Here is a 17,759-nt window from a genome sequence, read left to right on the forward strand (position 1 = left end):
TTTTTTTTTTTTTTTTTTTTTTTTTTTTTTTTTTTTTTTTTTTTTTTGCAGCTCCTTACAGTTTATCTCTTCATAAGTCGTTGGCTCTAGTCTCGACTTTCCGAATATAATAATAGAAGAAAAACAAAAAAGAAACCTTTCCATATTAATTTGTTTATAACATGACAAAATAATACATGGACAACAATTTGACATATTCATGTGCATACAAACGTTGTCATTTTCAAAAATACCAATTTTTGTGAAATAAAAGAATAATAAAAGTGTCATCTTTAGAAATCACAAAGTACCCACTACATTTTAGTACATAATGCAATACTTTAGAAACAAAAAAAATATAAACTCGAGAAGCTTATTTTTAATAGAAACAAATCGGCCCATAACCTATAAAAAAATTCTTTTTTTTTTTTTCGGTTTTGAACATCCGACGTTGTCTTGTACGGTTCACTCCAAGGATCAACTTCTTATTTGGCGTGATAGTTCAAACCCACCACTAGTAGATATTGTCCACTTTAGCCCAAGTCCATTGCTTTACATATCGTCGTCAATCTTACGATTTTAAAATGCGTCTACTAGTAAGATGTTTCACACCCTTATAAGGATGATTCGTTTGTCTCTCCGATCGATGTAGGATCTCACAGTCCATCCTCACTAGCACACTGGCCCGTGTCTGACTCTAATATTATTTGTAACACGCCAAGCCCACCGCTAGCGTATATTATCCGTTTTGGTTCGTTACATGTCGTCATCAATCTCATAATTTTAAAACGCATCTACAAGGGAGATGTTTCTACTCTTGTAAATATATATTAAAAAGAAAAAAAAAATATTTTTTAAAGTAAAAAATAAGTATCGTATTAACTTTCCGTTAGTAATTAATGGAAATTTGACGGAGAGATTAAAAAAAGAAAGCTTCGGAGAAAGAAGAGCCTGAAATGCAAATGAAGCAAAGTTGAAGGACCAAAGTGTAAAATTCTAAAAAATATATTATAATAATTAATAAATATATTTAAAGTGTAAAAATGATGCATATAATTGAGAAGAGAGGTGAGGGAACATTAAATATACTCTTTTCAAACAGTGGCCGAGACAACCGTATATTAATTCATCCCTTCACATCTTTAATCGATTCCCAATTAACTCACCTTTCTCTCTCTCTCTCTCTCTCTCTCTCTCTCTCTCTCCATCTCTTCGGTGCTTTTCCGGTGAGAAATGTAGTGGTGAGCACCATCGGAGCCCGGCGGTGAATTTCAGAATCAGTTGGATTGCAGTGTCGAGCTCGGGGACGAGTACGAGGAGGAAGAAGAAATGCCGCTGAGTAGGTACCAAATTAGGGACGAGTACGGCTTGGCGGATCCTGAGCTGTACAAGGCCGCCGATAAAGATGATCCCGAAGCTCTTCTTGAAGGAGTTGCCATGGCTGGCCTCGTTGGAGTCTTGCGCCAACTCGGTGACCTTGCCGAGTGAGATTTTCTTTCTTTTCTTTTTGGTTTTCTTTTACTACTACTGTTTTTCTTTTCTTTTCTTTTTTAGTGGATTGTTCTGATTCTTCTCAATTGTGGATGTTTGTTAATGAATGAGTGTTTCTTCTTGGAATTGGGGATGGTTTGTGAGTTGAATGATTGGAATGAGCGTTGAATTGAGAGGTTTGTGTTGAATCAGAGTTTTAGGAGTAAATTGTAGAATCAGTTGACCTTGCCTTAATTAGGTTTTGGATTTAAATTAATGTGATGAGTGAAATGCTGAACGCGAGAGATTTTTAGTTTGTTTCTAGAATTATCGGCTTGAATTCTCCTTCTTTCAATCCATTTTGCTCTTTCTGATAATTTAGTTTCCAAGTTTATGTTCTTAAGACTGTTTGATGACTATACGAGTTGATTAATAGCTGATTAACTACTCGATAATTCCTAAAAATTTATACTAATCTTGGGCTTGCCGTATATGGGTAAAATATTTGCATAGATTCTAATCTTTACCTTCTCAAATTTTCTGTAGTTTTAATTGTAATTTTGGTAATGTTGATTAACTTCAGCAGCTGAGCTTCTTAATATTTCTATTGAGTCTGAAAAATAATTGGCAACATGTTAGTGATATGAGTTAATAAGCTTGACTTAACCAAAAGAAATTATTAACCTAGCGATTTTAGGATAAAGACTTGACTTAGCAAAAAGAACTTATTAACATAAAATGATTTTAGGATAAAGATTTAGTAGTTATTAATTTGAAAGTTTAGGAGATCAAAGATTTATGATTAGAAAGACTAAGTAGTTATTGATTTGAAAGTTATAAAGACCGAAGAGGTAGGTTATTTACACAAAAAAAAAATAAATAAAAAAAATAATAATAATAAAGTGCAAGTGCTTAAGGTTCCTCTATTCAAAAGCTCTTTCCCGTGCTTAAGGTTCCTTTATTCAAAAGCTCTTTCCCGTGCTTAAGGTTCCTTTATTCAAAAGCTCTTTCCCCTCAAGTTGTTCTTCAGATTCAGTTATTTGTTTCGACATATTTTGATTGTGGGCAATTTCCAACATTTGGTATCAGAGCTCGGATGTCGAAACAAATATTGTCACCACACGAAGTTGTTGGAGGAGATGTGACAATGATAAGGAGTGGAAGGGAGGGGAGTGTAACGCTCTAGTACCCGTTACTCACGAAGAGTAATTATGCAGCATGGTCGATAAAGATGCGTGTTAACTTACAAGCTAGGGCGTATGGGATGCCATCAAGCATGGTACATATGTCTGAACAAGAGCTTAAAGAGTCTAAACTTCATGAAGTGCTCACAAGAACAAGCAGTGTATATAAGAAATGATGGTGTTGAAACACTCATCGTTGGCGTGTACGTTGATGACCTGTTCGTCACTGGCACAAGTGTGGAAGGCGTCAAAGAGTTCAAACAACAAATGACGAAAGAATTTGAGATGACTGATCTCGGGTTACTCACGTACTACCTCGGTATTGAAGTGGACCAAAGGAAAGATTGCATCACCCTAAAGCAATCGGCCTATGCTAAAAAGTTGTTGCAGTAATTTAAGATGGCAGAATGCAACTCGACCAAGTATCCCATGGAAGCAAAGCTACAACTCGGGAAAGATGCTGAAGGAAGCTTGGTGAATCCTGCTGAGTTTAGGCGTGTCATCGGAAGTCTAAGGTACTTGACTCATACTTGTCCGGACCTTTCATACGCTGTTGGAATAATGAGTAGCTACATGGAAAAGGCCACTATGATGCATCATCAAGCGGTTAAGCACATTCTCCAGTATGTGAAGGAAACCACAAGCTATGTGTTGAAGTATAAAAAAGGATGAGGTCCTGAAGAACTAGTCAGTTTTACTGATAGTGATCTAGCTGGAGACATTGACGATAGAAAAACACCGCACAAATGACGTTTTATCTCAACGGAAATTTGATCTCTTGACAATCTAAGAAGCAGCGAACTATGACATTATCTTCCTGTGAAGCCGAGTTCATGGCAGCAACTGCGGCATCGTGCCAAGCATTATGGCTGAGAAATTTGTTGAGCGAAGTGACTAGAAGTGAACTAAAGCTAGTAACTCTACATCGATAACAAATCCGCGATTGCATTGATGAAGAATCCAATATTTCATGGATGCAACAAACACATTGACACTCGCTTCCACTTCATCCGTGAGTGTATTGAGAAGAGACAAATCCTTGTGGAGTTCGTATGCACTAGAGAGCAACGTGTAGATATTCTAACCGAGGCCCAAGCAAGGGTTAAGTATGTAGAGATGCGGGAATTGCTGGGAGTGAAAAATCTTGAACAAAGTCAAGCTTACGGAATAGAATGTGAGTTAATAAGCCTGACTTAGCAAAAGAAATTATTAACCTAGAGCGATTTTAGGATAAAGATCTAGTAGCTATTAATTTGAAAGTTTAGGAGATCAATTAGGAAGATTTAATAGTTACTGATTTGAAAGTCTAGGAGATCGATTAAGAAAGATTTGAAAGTTTAGGAGATCGATTAGGAAGATTTAGTAGGTATTGATTTGAAAGTTTAGGAGATTGATTATGCAATCTCCCCTATAAATACTCATGAGATGTATGTTATTTACAAAAATAATAATAATAATAAAGCATAACTGCTTAAAGTTCTTGTATTCCTCTCAAGTTGTTCTTCCTTTTCATTATTTGTTTCGACATATTTCGATCATTGGCAATTTCCAACAGGGACATGGAAAGATTGTGAAAAATTGAAAGGATTTGTTTCAAATATTTTACTAGCTCTCTAGGACTCTTTTTCACCTCTATAGTATTTAAAGAGATTTCCCCCCTTGAGATGCCTTCATCTTTGTTTCTGTTTATTTGATAAAAGGTTTGCTGCTGAGGTATTCCACGACTTACATGAAGAGGTCATTTCAACGGCTGCACGAGGCCATGGTCTTATGATTCGTGTGCAGCAACTTGAGGCAGAAGTTCCTTCAATTGAGAAAGCATTTCTGTCCCAAACAAATCATACATCTTTCTTCACTAGTGCAGGTTAGTCTACCGTATGTAATGCTATACTTTTACCAACAATCATGTCAATGTTGTAAATTTCGTTCTATATTTGCTATTATTTTAAAGAATGTGATGTAGGGACTTAGAAATTATTCCTCTGATTTCAAACTACTGCTATAAACAAACAAACTCATGCTCACAGTCACTGCATCACTTCATGCAAAGGCAGCACTGAACTTTCATGTTCATTTAAAGATTTTGTAAAAATAGTCTTGCTATCTGGTTGTTGATTTATATACTTTAGTGCATATATGATCTGAATACTGATTTATGGTGTTAAAAACTTACAACATATTGTTATTTGTTTCTTGAGGGCCGCATGCACCTTCATCATGATTAAGTAATTATATGTATTTTTCAAGTTCCGAAGAATAATGCGAAGATTTTCTGAAAATGAGATATTGATTTATCACAGTTTGGTAGGAAGGTTGGAGTGAATATTGCAAGATCTAATTAACCTTTGTACTTAATGTTGGCTTTTTACGCATAGAAGGTTGCATGCATCTAGGCATGTTGAATGTGATTATTTATCCTATCGAATCTTTTTCATATTCAACCATTTTGATCTCACATTGGAATGACTCAAATTCTATTGTTTTTTTTTAGATAAGGGCTAGTATCATTAGATGAAACCATCCAATAAAATCTATTTTATGCTTATCTTGTTTGTTTGAAATGACTTCAGTTCATCTAAAATGAAATGAAGTTTGTATTTTGAGGGTTCTAACATCTTAAGGATAAACTCTTAAATCACAATCATGAATTATATTGCAGGACTTGACTGGCATCCTAATTTCCAGTCTGCACAAAATCTTGTTGCTCGTGGAGACTTGCCTCGGTTTGTCATGGAATCATATGAAGAATGCAGGGGCCCCCCACGTTTATTTCTTTTAGACAAGTATGTTAAACTTTTGTATAAATGTAAAAGAAATATGCCTCTAGGATTTAAAAATAAATTCTTTGACTGTCTGCCTTTGGAATAGGTTTGATGTTGCAGGGGCTGGGGCATGTTTGAAGCGATACACTGACCCGTCAGTATTTAAAGTGGAATCCACGGCTTCTGAGAGATCAAATATTGTGCCTCAAAGGGAGAAGAAAATTCGTAAAGTGAAGGTATATTCAGTATTGTAGTTAATTTAATGCAGCTCATCCATTGTCTCTCTCTTTCTCTTGCTCTTACTAATTTGATTGGTTGGGCACCTTTTTTTTAGGCTAATTTATTTGTTTATCTATTTGGTGACTGATTGTTTATTTAACAGATCAATATAGTCAACACGATACGTTGTAATTTTGTCAAATCATCCACAGTCATTATTTTGTATCTGTCTTCTCTAAAGATTACTTTAATTGAATAATTATTAGTCACCTACAGAATATTTTTATTGAAAACTAAATTTGCATCTGGGTGGCTTATGTTTGAGCCTCTGCATGTGCAAGTTGCTTGCGTTGGATCTATTAGAGAAGAGAAGTCGTGAAGTGTGAGTTAATAAGCTTGACTTAGCAAAAGAAGTTATTAACCTAGTGCGATTTTAGGATAAAGATTTAATAGTTATTAATTTGAAAGTTTAGGAGATCAATTAGGAAGATTTAGTAGTTATTGATTTGAAAGTTTAGGAGATCGATTACAAAAATTTAGTAGTTACTGATTTTAAAAGTTTAGGAGATCCATTAAGAAGATTTAGTAGTTATTGATTTGAAAGTTTAGGAGATTGATTATGCAATCTCCACTATAAATACCCATGAGAGGTATGTTATTTACACAAACACAAAAAAGAGAATTAATAAAGCATACGTGCTTAAGGTTCCTCTATTAAAAAGCTCTCTCCCCTCAAGTTGTTCTTCCACTTCAGTTATCTGTTTTGACATATTTCGATCGTGGGCAATTTCCAACATGAAGTTTATTTACCCATAGGGTTCTTAAATTCTTAGAGAAAATATGTTCATTTGGGCTCATCTTACCTATCAATTCTTGGACTGTCATTTATAGATGGTATACCCACCCTTCCTGCTTAGTGAAACTTATCCATGCATGACAGTAATCTTTTTAGTTTTAAAATATGGCTGCTTTGCCTCCTAGCAGAAGAAAGGACCACGCTGGAGGAATGGAGGAACACCAGAAATTGGACCAACATCCCATGCCAAGTAGGGTGTCTAATTCCTTTTTTCTTCAGGAAATTTTATCGACTTGTTCAACGACATATGCTCACTTATATATATTTGATTGCTAACGTCAAATTTTTCCATAGACTACATCAGTTGTTTTTGGAGGAGCGCATTGAAAGCTGTTTTAATGATCCTTCACGACTTGTAAAATTGAAGAAAAGGCAATTTAATGGATGTATTGACTCCAAAAATGGCAAAAGCTACATGGAAAAATTTTTGGAGACTCCTTCTCCAGAGCATAAGATGATTTATGAAGCATCTGTTGCTGCACCAACCTTGTATTCAATTTCAGATAATACCAATGAACTGGGGCTTAGAATACTTGATATCACTACGGTGAGTCCTGCAAGCAAGTCTCCTGGAAGGGTAAATACATGCTCATCATGTATAGCCCAAGAAGAAGAATTGAAAAGACCAATCAACGGTGATGTTTCTGGTGAGGAGATTTTGAAGGTGCCTGAATCAACTGCAGATGTTGAGATTGAGACAACTCCCAATCTACAAATGGTGGTGGTCGAAAACCATTTAGAATATGGAGAAGGAAAAATAGGGAGCAGTATAGATGGGTATCGTTCTGATGAGATAATCAGTGAAGTAGACAATTATGTAGATGCTCTTGCTACTATGGAGTCAGAAATGGAGGCAGATAATGAACCTAGATCTAAAAATGTTAACCTTGAAAAACGGAGAAGTGAATCTGATGCAAATGCGGAACACCGAGAAACCCGAGCTCAAGTATCTGATTCACGATCCTTGATAAACTCATCAAGATCAAATGATGATAACAGTTCATTCAAGAGAGAGCAATCCAGTTTTTCATGCTCTGATACAGTAAGTAGTTTGGCCGACAACACTCAGTATGATTCTGAAGGAACAGCTAAAGCATTACCTTCAATTTCTAAAGCATGTATGGTGGATATTAAAAACATGCCATCTAATCTGGATTATACCTCTCATTCTTATGAAATCAATGCTGATGAACTTGGAGTGCTTGATAACACCAGTGTTGATGAGAGAATCTCAAAATCTGAAGAAGTACCTGATGATTCAGGTTTTGGGGATCCAATTCCTCCTCAACCGCTGATAGACTCAGAATCATGCCCATCTCCATCCTTATTGGTGGAACCAAAGTTGTATAAAAAATCATCTACCAACCTTTTTGATGTTGATTCACAGACATCAAGTACGGAAACCGACCTAGGTTGTCATAAAGATAATCACCATGATGTTTCCTCTGAGACTGTTAGTCGTGCTAACGATACAATGCTATCTGAAGATTATCATATTCGAGACAGGATGCTATCTGAAGATTATCATATTCGAGACGGGGAGGGCGTAGAAGTAGAGGCCACATCTGAAAATTCATTGCATCTTTCAAATGTCTTGGGGGAAGCTGTTGAGATTGAACCGGAAGGAAAGGTCAAGGATACAATGCTGCAAAAAGAATACCAGGATGATAGAGCTATTGACAAGCAAGCCTTGCCAGAAATTGGATTGTCTCCTATGTCTTTATTACCCTCTGAGACTTTATATGTTTCTTCTACAAATGATTCTTCAGATGACAAATATAATGATGTTGTCCTGAAAAGCGATGATACCGTAGTGGTAGCTGAAGGAAAATATGATAACTTACCAGCAGATTTATCGCAGGATGACAACATTGAAGTAGCTGAAGCAAAACATGAAGACTTACAAACACGGGATTTGAAGGGTCAAGTGGAAAATGTAGCAGATGATGTTCTTCAAGTTGAACATGGTTTGACAGAAACTGATGTAACATATTCTGTGAGAGACGCAAATAGCGTAGATATAACAACGGCAGCTGATGATACCTTGGATGAACCGCAACTCCGTTATCCAAATGATACAGTCCATGAGATGCATTTGGACACACGAGATTTTGTGACTGAAACGGTTCCTTCAGAAGGTGTAACTTTGCCTACCATTTCTGTTTCCTCCCATGATGAACTTTCTTCGCCAGGTGATCTGGATCATGAGGATTCCATTAAGTACAGTAATTTTGCAACTGGAAAGGTTCAATCAGAGGAGTTGGTCGATTCGGTGAACTCTAGTGACGTTGTGACTGAAAAGGTTCTAGCAGATGCGGTGGTTAATACTGTAAACTTTGGCGATGTTGTGGCTGAAAAGGTACGAGAAGATGAGGTGATTGACTCTGTAAATTGTAGTGATGTTGCTTCTGGAAAGGATCGAGCAAAGGAGGTGGTCGATTTTATTAGCTGTAGTGACGTTACGACTGAAAAGATTCGAGCAGATGAGGTGGTTGATTCTGTAAACTGTAGCGATGTTGCGACTGTTTATGTTCAAGGGGATGGTGTGGTTTTGTCTACTTCAACTGTAGCTAAGACTGCTACTATATCTGAAGTCACACCCAAGAATTTAAATCATTTCAACCATGAAGAAAATGCAAGCATAGATAAACTTCCATCAGGAACATTTCAAGCAGATGAATTTGCAACTGTTAATGATGTGAATGAAGTTGTTAGCACGTCCTCGAATGGTCGTTTATCCGTATCGGAGTATATGAAGAATGCTTTACCAGAAAATCATCCTGGCTTAGAGAATCCATCTGCAAATCAAAATGAATTTAAAGATGCTTCAGATTGTTCTTTGGGATCATTAACTGGAAAGAAAGTAAATCCCTTAGAAGATGAATTGGTTTCTGGCTATGCAGTTTCAGGGATGAATGATGGCATTCATAATTTACCCGTGCCTACGCAAAGCCGATGTACTTCAGTTATTAATGATCGTTCTTCTAACCGAAAATCTTTGGAACTACAAAATTTGGAATCAGAATCCAATTCTTCCCATCAGGATGATCTTAAAGAGGGCAATGAATTTACATCACCAGATTTGCAAGCTAGACACAAGGAAACGGAACTTGTACAGGCAGATGTTGATGTTTCCAATTCTTCACACCTTGAACAACGATCTTCAGGTCAATTAGATGAAGAAAAAGTTGAACTGGTAAAGTCTTCAAATCCTGTCCAACTGGTACAGCCTAAATGCAAACCTAATGAAGCAACAAATCAAGCTGCACATTCTTTATCAGAGTTATATATACAACATCCTATTAGCGATTGCGATAGGACTGATTCTACAATGGATACATTACAGCCCGTCTTACCTAGCTACGTCCTGCTGCCTGAGGTACCTCAAGTCGGTTTGAATGAGATACCACCACTGCCCCCTCTACCTCCAATGCAGTGGAGGTTAGGGAAGGTTCAACATGCTTTTTCTGCCCCACCTAGACCTGAGGATCCATTTGAATTGATATTACCATCAAAATCTGAAGAGACGGGTACATGTTTAGGATCATCAAGTGCAGCGACTTTACAACCCGAGAGCCCTTTTCATGATAATAAGCTCACACATGAATCTGGTCATGTGGTACATACCGCAACGCAACCTTCTCCATTCTCATTGCCCATGAGTAGCCAAGAAAACCTTGAATATAGTTCTGCTACCATGGTGAAACAGTGTAATAATCCGTTTTTATCATTACCGTCAATGTCCACGGAAATTACAGAGCATGATTCTCTCAAGTCTGATGGAGAAAAAGTACAGTCTGATTTGAAACTGCCTTCAGTAGGACGAACAAATGACGATTTAAATTGTAAAAGCGATAGTGGATCTTCAAATGGGCAGTCATTCCGACCGTTTAGTTACTCAGCATCAGAAACCGTATTAAGGCCTGATATATCTCATCATTTATCACAGGATTTTGAAGGGGAACAAAGAAACTCCCATGCTATGGCGCCGATGTCATTCGTGAAGAACGATCAATCTCAGCACGATTTGCCAACTACAGAGGAAGAACTAGCTTCATCTTCTAACACACCTCTTGTGCCATCAACCTCTGGGGTCGATATGCCGAATGGAAATCGACGTATTTCTAGTAAGCTACTTCGTCCACGAAGCCCTCTTATTGATGCTGTTGCTGCCCACGATAAAAGCAAGGTTTGATAATATTTCATTACGTATTTTGTGAACTTTTTTGGTGATGATGAGCTTGAATTAACTTTCTTAACCAATTTGCAGTTGAGAAAAGTTTCTGATCGGATACTTCCTGAAATTGGACCCAAGGTTGATGAAAGAGATTCACTGCTAGCACAGATTCGAACGAAGGTTGAAACTGAACTTTTCTCTTGTTAACTTTGGCTTGTATTACTAGTACTTATGTGAGATCCCACATCGGTTGGGGAGGAGAACGAAACATCCTTTATAAGGGTGTGGAGACCTCTTCCTAGCAGACACGTTTTAAAAATCTTGAGGGAAAGCTTGAAAGGAAAAGCTCAAAGAGGACAATATTTGTTAGCGGTGGACTTGAGCTGTTACGACTTAGCTAACAAAATATTCTGATTGTACTTTTCAGTCCTTCAGCTTGAAGCCCGCAGCCGTAACAAGACCGAGCGTGCAGGGTCCGAAAACCAATTTGAGGATGTCTGCTATCTTGGAGAAAGCAAATGCAATTCGCCAGGTATCTCTTTACCTTCTCCCCGACCCCGACCGTCTCTCTGTTTAAAATGGAACTTATTTGGAACTATTAAACAGGCATTGGCTGGAAGTGATGAAGATGATAGTGATAGTTGGAGTGATTCTGAATAAACTTAAGCTTCAATCCATAAATACTCCATCGCTGATCTACCATGAACTGGGTTGAGATTTCTCTCATCAATGGTAATTTCAGTAGTTTAGTGTTCATCTTCTCTAAGCTTCATGTATGTAAAGCAGCCGTCACATGTCCTCAAATGTTCATCGACAAAGCATTACACAACCCGCCACATGAACGGTATACGATGACGAGAATGAGATACGATACAAGGTAGGATCAACAAGAGCTGGACCAAGCAGTTTTTCATGGTATTTAGTAAAATCTTGGCAAATGTAAATGGTGTTGGAATGGCTTAGATTTTGGTATGTTACATACTTTTTGTAGTAGAGCGTCTCATGCATATTTCTTTTCTGTCTCACCTTATACTTGTGTTGTGGCCCCATATATTATAGTGGCCCTCCTTTCTTAGTACAGTGAAATTCTTTGGTTCTGGGACATTTATAACAGTATATATATATTAATGTTATACAGACATAGTTTTTTTTTCTCTTTCTTTTATAGCACGGTGACTCAAGTTACTCTCTCGAGCTAGATAAACTGTCACGTAAATCTAAGCTAACACAAAACTTTATTCATCGTGAAAAGAAACTACCTAGAAGTAAACGTTGTCTCATGGCTTCCACAATAGAAGTCGTCATCCGGTTAGTGGTTCCTTGCTTTTATCTAAAAAATGTTAGGAAAAGAATGAGTGTTTAAAATTACTCAATAAGTGACCTCTCAGCTAGGCTCGGAAAAATGTTGACTTAAATTCATGACTGTCTTTAGACTCTACTTTCATTTTCGATTAGAGTTGAATGTGTAGTACTTCTCTTTACACTACAAGATATTTACCGTATAACTTTTGATAATAGCATTCTGAAAAATATGCTATGAAAGATGTAATAGAAAAAAAAGCGGAAGTCGAAAATGTTTGGTATGAAAAGGCGGAAGAGTTTGATTTAAAAGAGAGAGAAAAAAAAAGCGGAATGGTTCATGTACTTGCCCATAAACCAATTAGGTGGGCTCATTAACATTCACCCTAGACTTGACGATGAGCTATCGCACGCTCACGCTGTCGAAAATGGAGGAAAGGAAGGAATACCAATAATATTATGGGTATACAAGCCTGTACAATACATAACTGGAGAAGTAATTCATGATTACGTGAGTATACAGGTTTCGTAATTTAAACCATAAGCTTAGTGATATGATGCACGTTGGTTTCTTTATGCATTTCATGACTATTCTTTCAATACATTCATAATCATTGTATTTCCATCCTATGGTATAAACATTTATAGTTCATGGTGTCTCGAATAACTATACATAATTGTATTGATGGTGTCTCGTATAGCATACACATGTTCATATCGATAGTACCTCGTATAACGTTTTACATATTCATACAAAATCATAACCGATCAAGAACACATATTATATAATCCACATGCTACATGTTACCCATGCATCAAATAATCCAATTTTTTCTACTATTATTACATTCATAAACTAATCGAATCAAAAAATTATAAGTTCATACCAAAAAAAAAAAAAAAAAAAAAAACTTCCTTTTGATTCTAAAAGATACACAAAGAAATCACGAGAAAAGTCAACCACAACTTTTGAAAACAAAAAACTACAACCGAAAACATCATCAAACAATGTTTAAATAAATACAAATGAAGATCGACCGAAAACGAGCAAATACTCACTCAACGGAACAAGAAAAATTAGGGTATGGTCGATGAAACGATACGAAAATCAGATGAAAAAGTGAGCAGCGAGTTGATATCCAGAAATAAGAACAGATAGAGCTAATGTGAAGAAGGCCAAGAAAGCCATGCTAATGGAAGCTGAGGCCATGTCTACAAACTTCATCAACATGGAGTTGTCAGAATTTTGTCTAGCATAGTTCGTCCTTGGAACTGCCGCTGATGCCGCCGATATCAACAAATATGCCAAAATCTGTCACCACCAACAACATAAAAACAATAACCATTTGAACCCGTTTGGTTGATTCATGCCCGTGTTAAAATTAGGTATGTAACGATTTAAAACCAAGATCAAATACCTGATCGCCGATAAAGTCAATGGTGGCAAATACGGGTCGAGAAAATGTAGGTTTTCTATTAACAAGTTGGATAACTTCTCGAATTCCTTGGTAGACCGAATATACGCTTGAGATTATCGCAATTGCCACCAAGTAACTGCCATTTAGTGAGAATCGAGAAACTGAGTATACTTCAACTAGTCAGCATACTATACATTTATTTTTTTAAATATTCTTGGTATTTCAATTTTTCCGTTAGAACTTTTTTTAACCAATTAAAAAATAAACTTTTTAAAAAAGTTTAAAAATACTTTTATCGTTAGTATATGAACGGAATCCTAAGTACCACATTTTTAAAATACTCCTGACTTTTAAAACTAGCATTAATATTCTTAAATTATTAGAAATATGTTTTACAAGTTCTTACCGTTAGTATACGGATATAAACTGTTTATCAACACTCCATAGATCATCTTTATTTGATATATTCTATCTTTTTAGCTTCAATTTATGACTCAACCATTCTTCCGTTCTTGTATTTTTTTTCTCTCTTTTAATACCCTATTAATTCAAGGGGTGGTTCATTACTAGATCGTGTGTTCTAATATCTTTTTAAATTATTGTTCGACCCAAGAACTCGATAGAAATAAAAGTATCCATACGATACCTGTATTCTTCGTAGTCTTCAAAATTAAGACCTCTTCCATGTCTGTTGGAGGCCATGAGAACAAAAGCGAGAAACGAAAATATAAAACATAGCCATCTCAAAACCAAAGAGCTTTTCTTTAACGTGTCTTCTCTCTTCTTCCTCTTTATAATTGCAGCGGTTTCGACTCCAATTGTTGGTGTACTCTTCTTTTCGACGTCTGGAGACGTATTTTTCTTTTCGACGTCTGGAGATGTACTCTTCTTTTCAACGTCAAGAGGAGGAGGAGGAGCTGAGGAGATCGTTTCAAGGATTTCGGTGAATGATCTTTCATTAGGGTTCGACATTGTTTACAAGAGAACCGAAAATGCCTAAACACTGCGATATACTTAAGACACCAAACTTACAAACATATATATTGTCTAGTGGTACTAAGTAATCAAGAGACAAAGAAAGTCAACGAGGAATAAGAAGTCAACGGGAGAGGGAATCACGATGAGAAGAGCAACAACTGTTTGACAGCTAATCCTTAATTTGGTCAACTCAAATTCGTGGCATCCAAATCACTTGGTCAACATATTATTGGGCCCAAAGTTATGTCGAGCTAGCCATGCAAAGGCCCAGCCCAAGGTCAATGCAAAGGCCCATTTCAAAAAAATCAAAATTCTAAAATATAACTGTGTATTTAATTATTATTTTTTAAATCAATTATATTTAAAAAATAATTGTATATATTTAGTATATATATATATATATATCCCTAAACTTTGGGTAAATTTCAATTACCTCTCTCTCCCTGGAAAAGTTTTATTTTAATTCTTTAATCTTGACCCATTACGTATTTTCGTTAACCTCACGATTTTAAAATGGGAGAGGTTTCCACACTCTTATAAGGAATGTTTCGTTCCCGTCTCCAACCGATATAGGATCTCACATCATTTTGTTCTCAAAATTGCCTTCATTCAGATATCGTTCCAGTTCATTTACATACTCTTCTTTTATTTAAATGTCGGGAGAGAGAGCCGGGAATGACAGAGTGATAGGCTTCGGTCCATTTGGGAGAGGACATTGAGTATGATGAGGGGCAAGGGAGGGCCCTTTTTTGGTTATGGTTTGAGACAAAAGCACTCTAAATGCTCTTATCAAATCATTTCAACATTTATGGCTTTCATGTGTTTTTTTTTTGGGAAGATTTCAAAATGCTACTTTTAAAATAATGATACTAAAGAAAAATTAATTTTTTTTTTTTAAATTAGAAGGGTAATTTTGGAACACTCTTGAAAGTTCGAGAGTATCTTAAATTTTTTTACAAAAATTAGAAGGGTATTTTATTTTTGGAACACTATTGAAACCTCGAGAGTATTTTAATTTTTTTTAAAAAAATTAGAAGGGTATTTTTGGAACACTATTAAAAGTTCGAGAGTATTTTTAAATTTTTTTAAAAAAAATTAGAAGGATATTTTTGAAACACTATTGAAAGTTCGAGAGTATTTTTAATTTTTTTTTAAAAAAATTAGAAGGGTATTTTTGAAACACTGTTGAAAGTTCGAGAGTCTTTTAAATTTTTTTTAAAAATTAGAAGGGTATTTTTGGAACACTATTAAAAGTTCGAGAGTATTTTTAATTTTTTTTTAAAAAAATTAGAAGGTATTTTTGAAACACGGTTGAAAGTTCGAGAGTCTTTTAAATTTTTTTAAAAAATTAGAAGCGTATTTTTGGAACACTATTAAAAGTTCGAGAGTATTTTTAATTTAAAAAAAAAATTAGAAGGGTATTTTTGAAAAACTATTTAGAATTCGAGAGTATTTTTGAAATAAAAGACTATCATTTGCATAAAAAATGGATGGTTAAAAATATTTTTAAAAATTTAAAGGTATTATTAAAATTTTATAAATATTTTTATTAATTTAACCTTAATAAAATTTCTTTAAACTTAGTTTCGTCTTACATAACATTTAAAAATTTTAATAATATTATTAAACTTTCGAAACTTAAAAATATAATTATGAAAATGGTTAATATTTTATTTAAAAATAACTATTTATATTTTTAAAATAAACATTTTTTCATTCGGTACTTCAATACAAATAAAAATAATAATAATTATTATTAATTTACCATATATATCATATTTGATATTTTATTATAATGTAAATATCTAGATATTTGTCTTCATGTTTCATTTATTACTCTTTTTATATTCTTGTAATTTATTTGATTATAAATAAGATAACTTTCATTATTTAAACATTCTCAATATCAATAATAATAATAATAATTTTAAAATTATTATTATTATTATTATTATTATTATTATTATTATTATTATTATTATTATTATTATTATTATTATTATTATTATTATTATTGGAGGTTATACCAAGAATTTTGTAAGGATGTGAGAAGATGAGGGAATAATAATAGGGAAATTTTAAATGTTCTAAAGAAAAGTAAGGGCAAATATGTAATTTCATTCATGGATGACATCAGCAAAGAAATTATAATACTATTTTATTGCTTGGGGGGTAAGCTAGTTATTTAAGATAGGGACTAAAAGGAATTCAATTTTAATTAATGGGACAAATAAATGGCTAACTAATCAATACCTAAACTTTATTTGGAGTTATTAATTTCATCTTTTTTTATGATTTAAATCCTAACTACTCTAATATTTATTTCATTTTAGGTCATCAACTTTTTAATTTTTTGTTTTAAGTCCTTCGATTATTTGCAAAAAAAAAAACGCCCCTTTTAGCCTTTACATTTATTTTACTTTTTAAGAATAAATGTTTGTAATACCCAGGTAAATGAGAGGTATATGAATGAACAAAAACCACGTGAAAGTTACTGTCTATATGAACAATGTAACAGCTCAAGCCCACCGCTAGTAGATATTAGATGCTTTAGCCGTTCTATACTATCATTAGCCTCGCAGTTTTAAAATGTGTCTATTAGGGGGAGAGGTTTTCACAATCTTATAGGAAATGCTTTGTTCCTCTCTCTAACCAATGTAGGATCTCACAGTCCACCCCCTTGCGGGCTCAGCATCCTCGTTAGCAAATACATTAGCCCATTACGTACCGTCGTCAGCTTCATGATTTTAAAACGTATCAACTAGACAAAGGTTTCCACACCTTTATAAGGAATGTTTCGTTCTCCTCTCCAACTGATATGAGATCACACAAACAAGGTGCACCTTTTTTTTCAGTAGCTCAATCACAACAACTCCAAAGTTAAGTGTCCTACTTGGAGCACTTTTATATTGGCTAACCTCGTAGAAATTTTTCTAGGAATCATGTTATAGGGATAGTTTTTACTCTTAGAAGCAAGAAGTAGTAACGTGACCTTATTGTAGGGGAATGTTAGGAGGCCATGAATTTAGATTTTGAATATGAATTCGAATCGTGGGTATGGAGCAATAACTAGAAAAGAAGAATCTAAAACCCTCAAAATTTCGAGAACAATATAAGTCGAGTTCCTTAGGCTTGGCTTTGCAGGGATGTATGAAAGAACGAGGCATCTACGATGTCGAGACCCAATTGTGCTTGCTGCCTATCTACCTGGCATCGATCATGCTTAGAAATTCAACCGTGTAGGTAGGTGTTGCAGGTCGGGCTCGAGAAATTCAGGGACTAATACGTCGCCCTTGAACCCTAATTTGTAATGATTTTAGGGCTAAATCTTTTTAAATTATAATCTAACATTTTTATAATTGGAAGTTTGGAAGTTTGGAATTTTGCATTATTAAAAGACAAAGGCAGCTTCACTTT

At 35.0% G+C, this 17,759-nt stretch overlaps 2 protein-coding genes across 3 annotated transcripts; one reads left to right on the forward strand and one right to left on the reverse strand.

The window, feature by feature from the left end:
* The first annotated feature begins 1,151 nt into the window (after positions 1-1,151).
* Positions 1,152-11,800, forward strand: LOC111432398 (protein SCAR2-like). 2 transcript variants are annotated; one of them, XM_023069263.1, is made up of 10 exons: positions 1,152-1,463; positions 4,334-4,497; positions 5,293-5,416; positions 5,502-5,631; positions 6,599-6,660; positions 6,765-7,975; positions 8,009-10,659; positions 10,741-10,827; positions 11,075-11,179; positions 11,254-11,800. In XM_023069263.1, the coding sequence occupies exons 1-10, from the start codon at positions 1,309-1,311 to the stop codon at positions 11,305-11,307; spliced, it is 4,743 nt and encodes a 1,580-aa protein (XP_022925031.1). In that variant the 5' UTR covers positions 1,152-1,308; the 3' UTR covers positions 11,308-11,800. The 2 variants fall into 2 exon arrangements, with proteins under 2 accessions (XP_022925031.1, XP_022925030.1); XM_023069262.1 differs by having other exon boundaries at positions 6,765-10,659.
* Positions 11,801-13,039: 1,239 nt separating this feature from the next.
* Positions 13,040-14,349, reverse strand: LOC111432533 (CASP-like protein 4B1). The gene is made up of 3 exons (XM_023069459.1): positions 14,011-14,349; positions 13,365-13,500; positions 13,040-13,258 (listed from the first exon to the last, which is right to left on the reverse strand). The coding sequence occupies exons 1-3, from the start codon at positions 14,334-14,336 to the stop codon at positions 13,055-13,057; spliced, it is 666 nt and encodes a 221-aa protein (XP_022925227.1). The 5' UTR covers positions 14,337-14,349; the 3' UTR covers positions 13,040-13,054.
* Positions 14,350-17,759: the final 3,410 nt, after the last annotated feature.

Source organism: Cucurbita moschata, unplaced genomic scaffold (genome assembly GCF_002738365.1).
Source record: "Cucurbita moschata cultivar Rifu unplaced genomic scaffold, Cmos_1.0 Cmo_Scf00038, whole genome shotgun sequence".
Taxonomy (NCBI): Eukaryota; Viridiplantae; Streptophyta; class Magnoliopsida; order Cucurbitales; family Cucurbitaceae; genus Cucurbita; species Cucurbita moschata.

Bases quoted from the DNA above. Each gene is read 5' to 3' on its own strand.
- LOC111432398 (XM_023069262.1), top strand. From the start codon at position 1,309: ATGCCGCTGAGTAGGTACCAAATTAGGGACGAGTACGGCTTGGCGGAT. The intron at 6,661-6,764 runs GTAGGGTGTCTA...ATTTTTCCATAG, and splicing joins GGACCAACATCCCATGCCAA to ACTACATCAGTTGTTTTTGG. The intron at 10,828-11,074 runs GTTGAAACTGAA...TGTACTTTTCAG, and splicing joins TAGCACAGATTCGAACGAAG to TCCTTCAGCTTGAAGCCCGC.
- LOC111432533 (XM_023069459.1), bottom strand. From the start codon at position 14,336: ATGTCGAACCCTAATGAAAGATCATTCACCGAAATCCTTGAAACGATC. The intron at 13,501-14,010 runs GTATCGTATGGA...ACTAAATGGCAG, and splicing joins GAAGACTACGAAGAATACAG to TTACTTGGTGGCAATTGCGA. The intron at 13,259-13,364 runs GTATTTGATCTT...TGGTGGTGACAG, and splicing joins TTGACTTTATCGGCGATCAG to ATTTTGGCATATTTGTTGAT.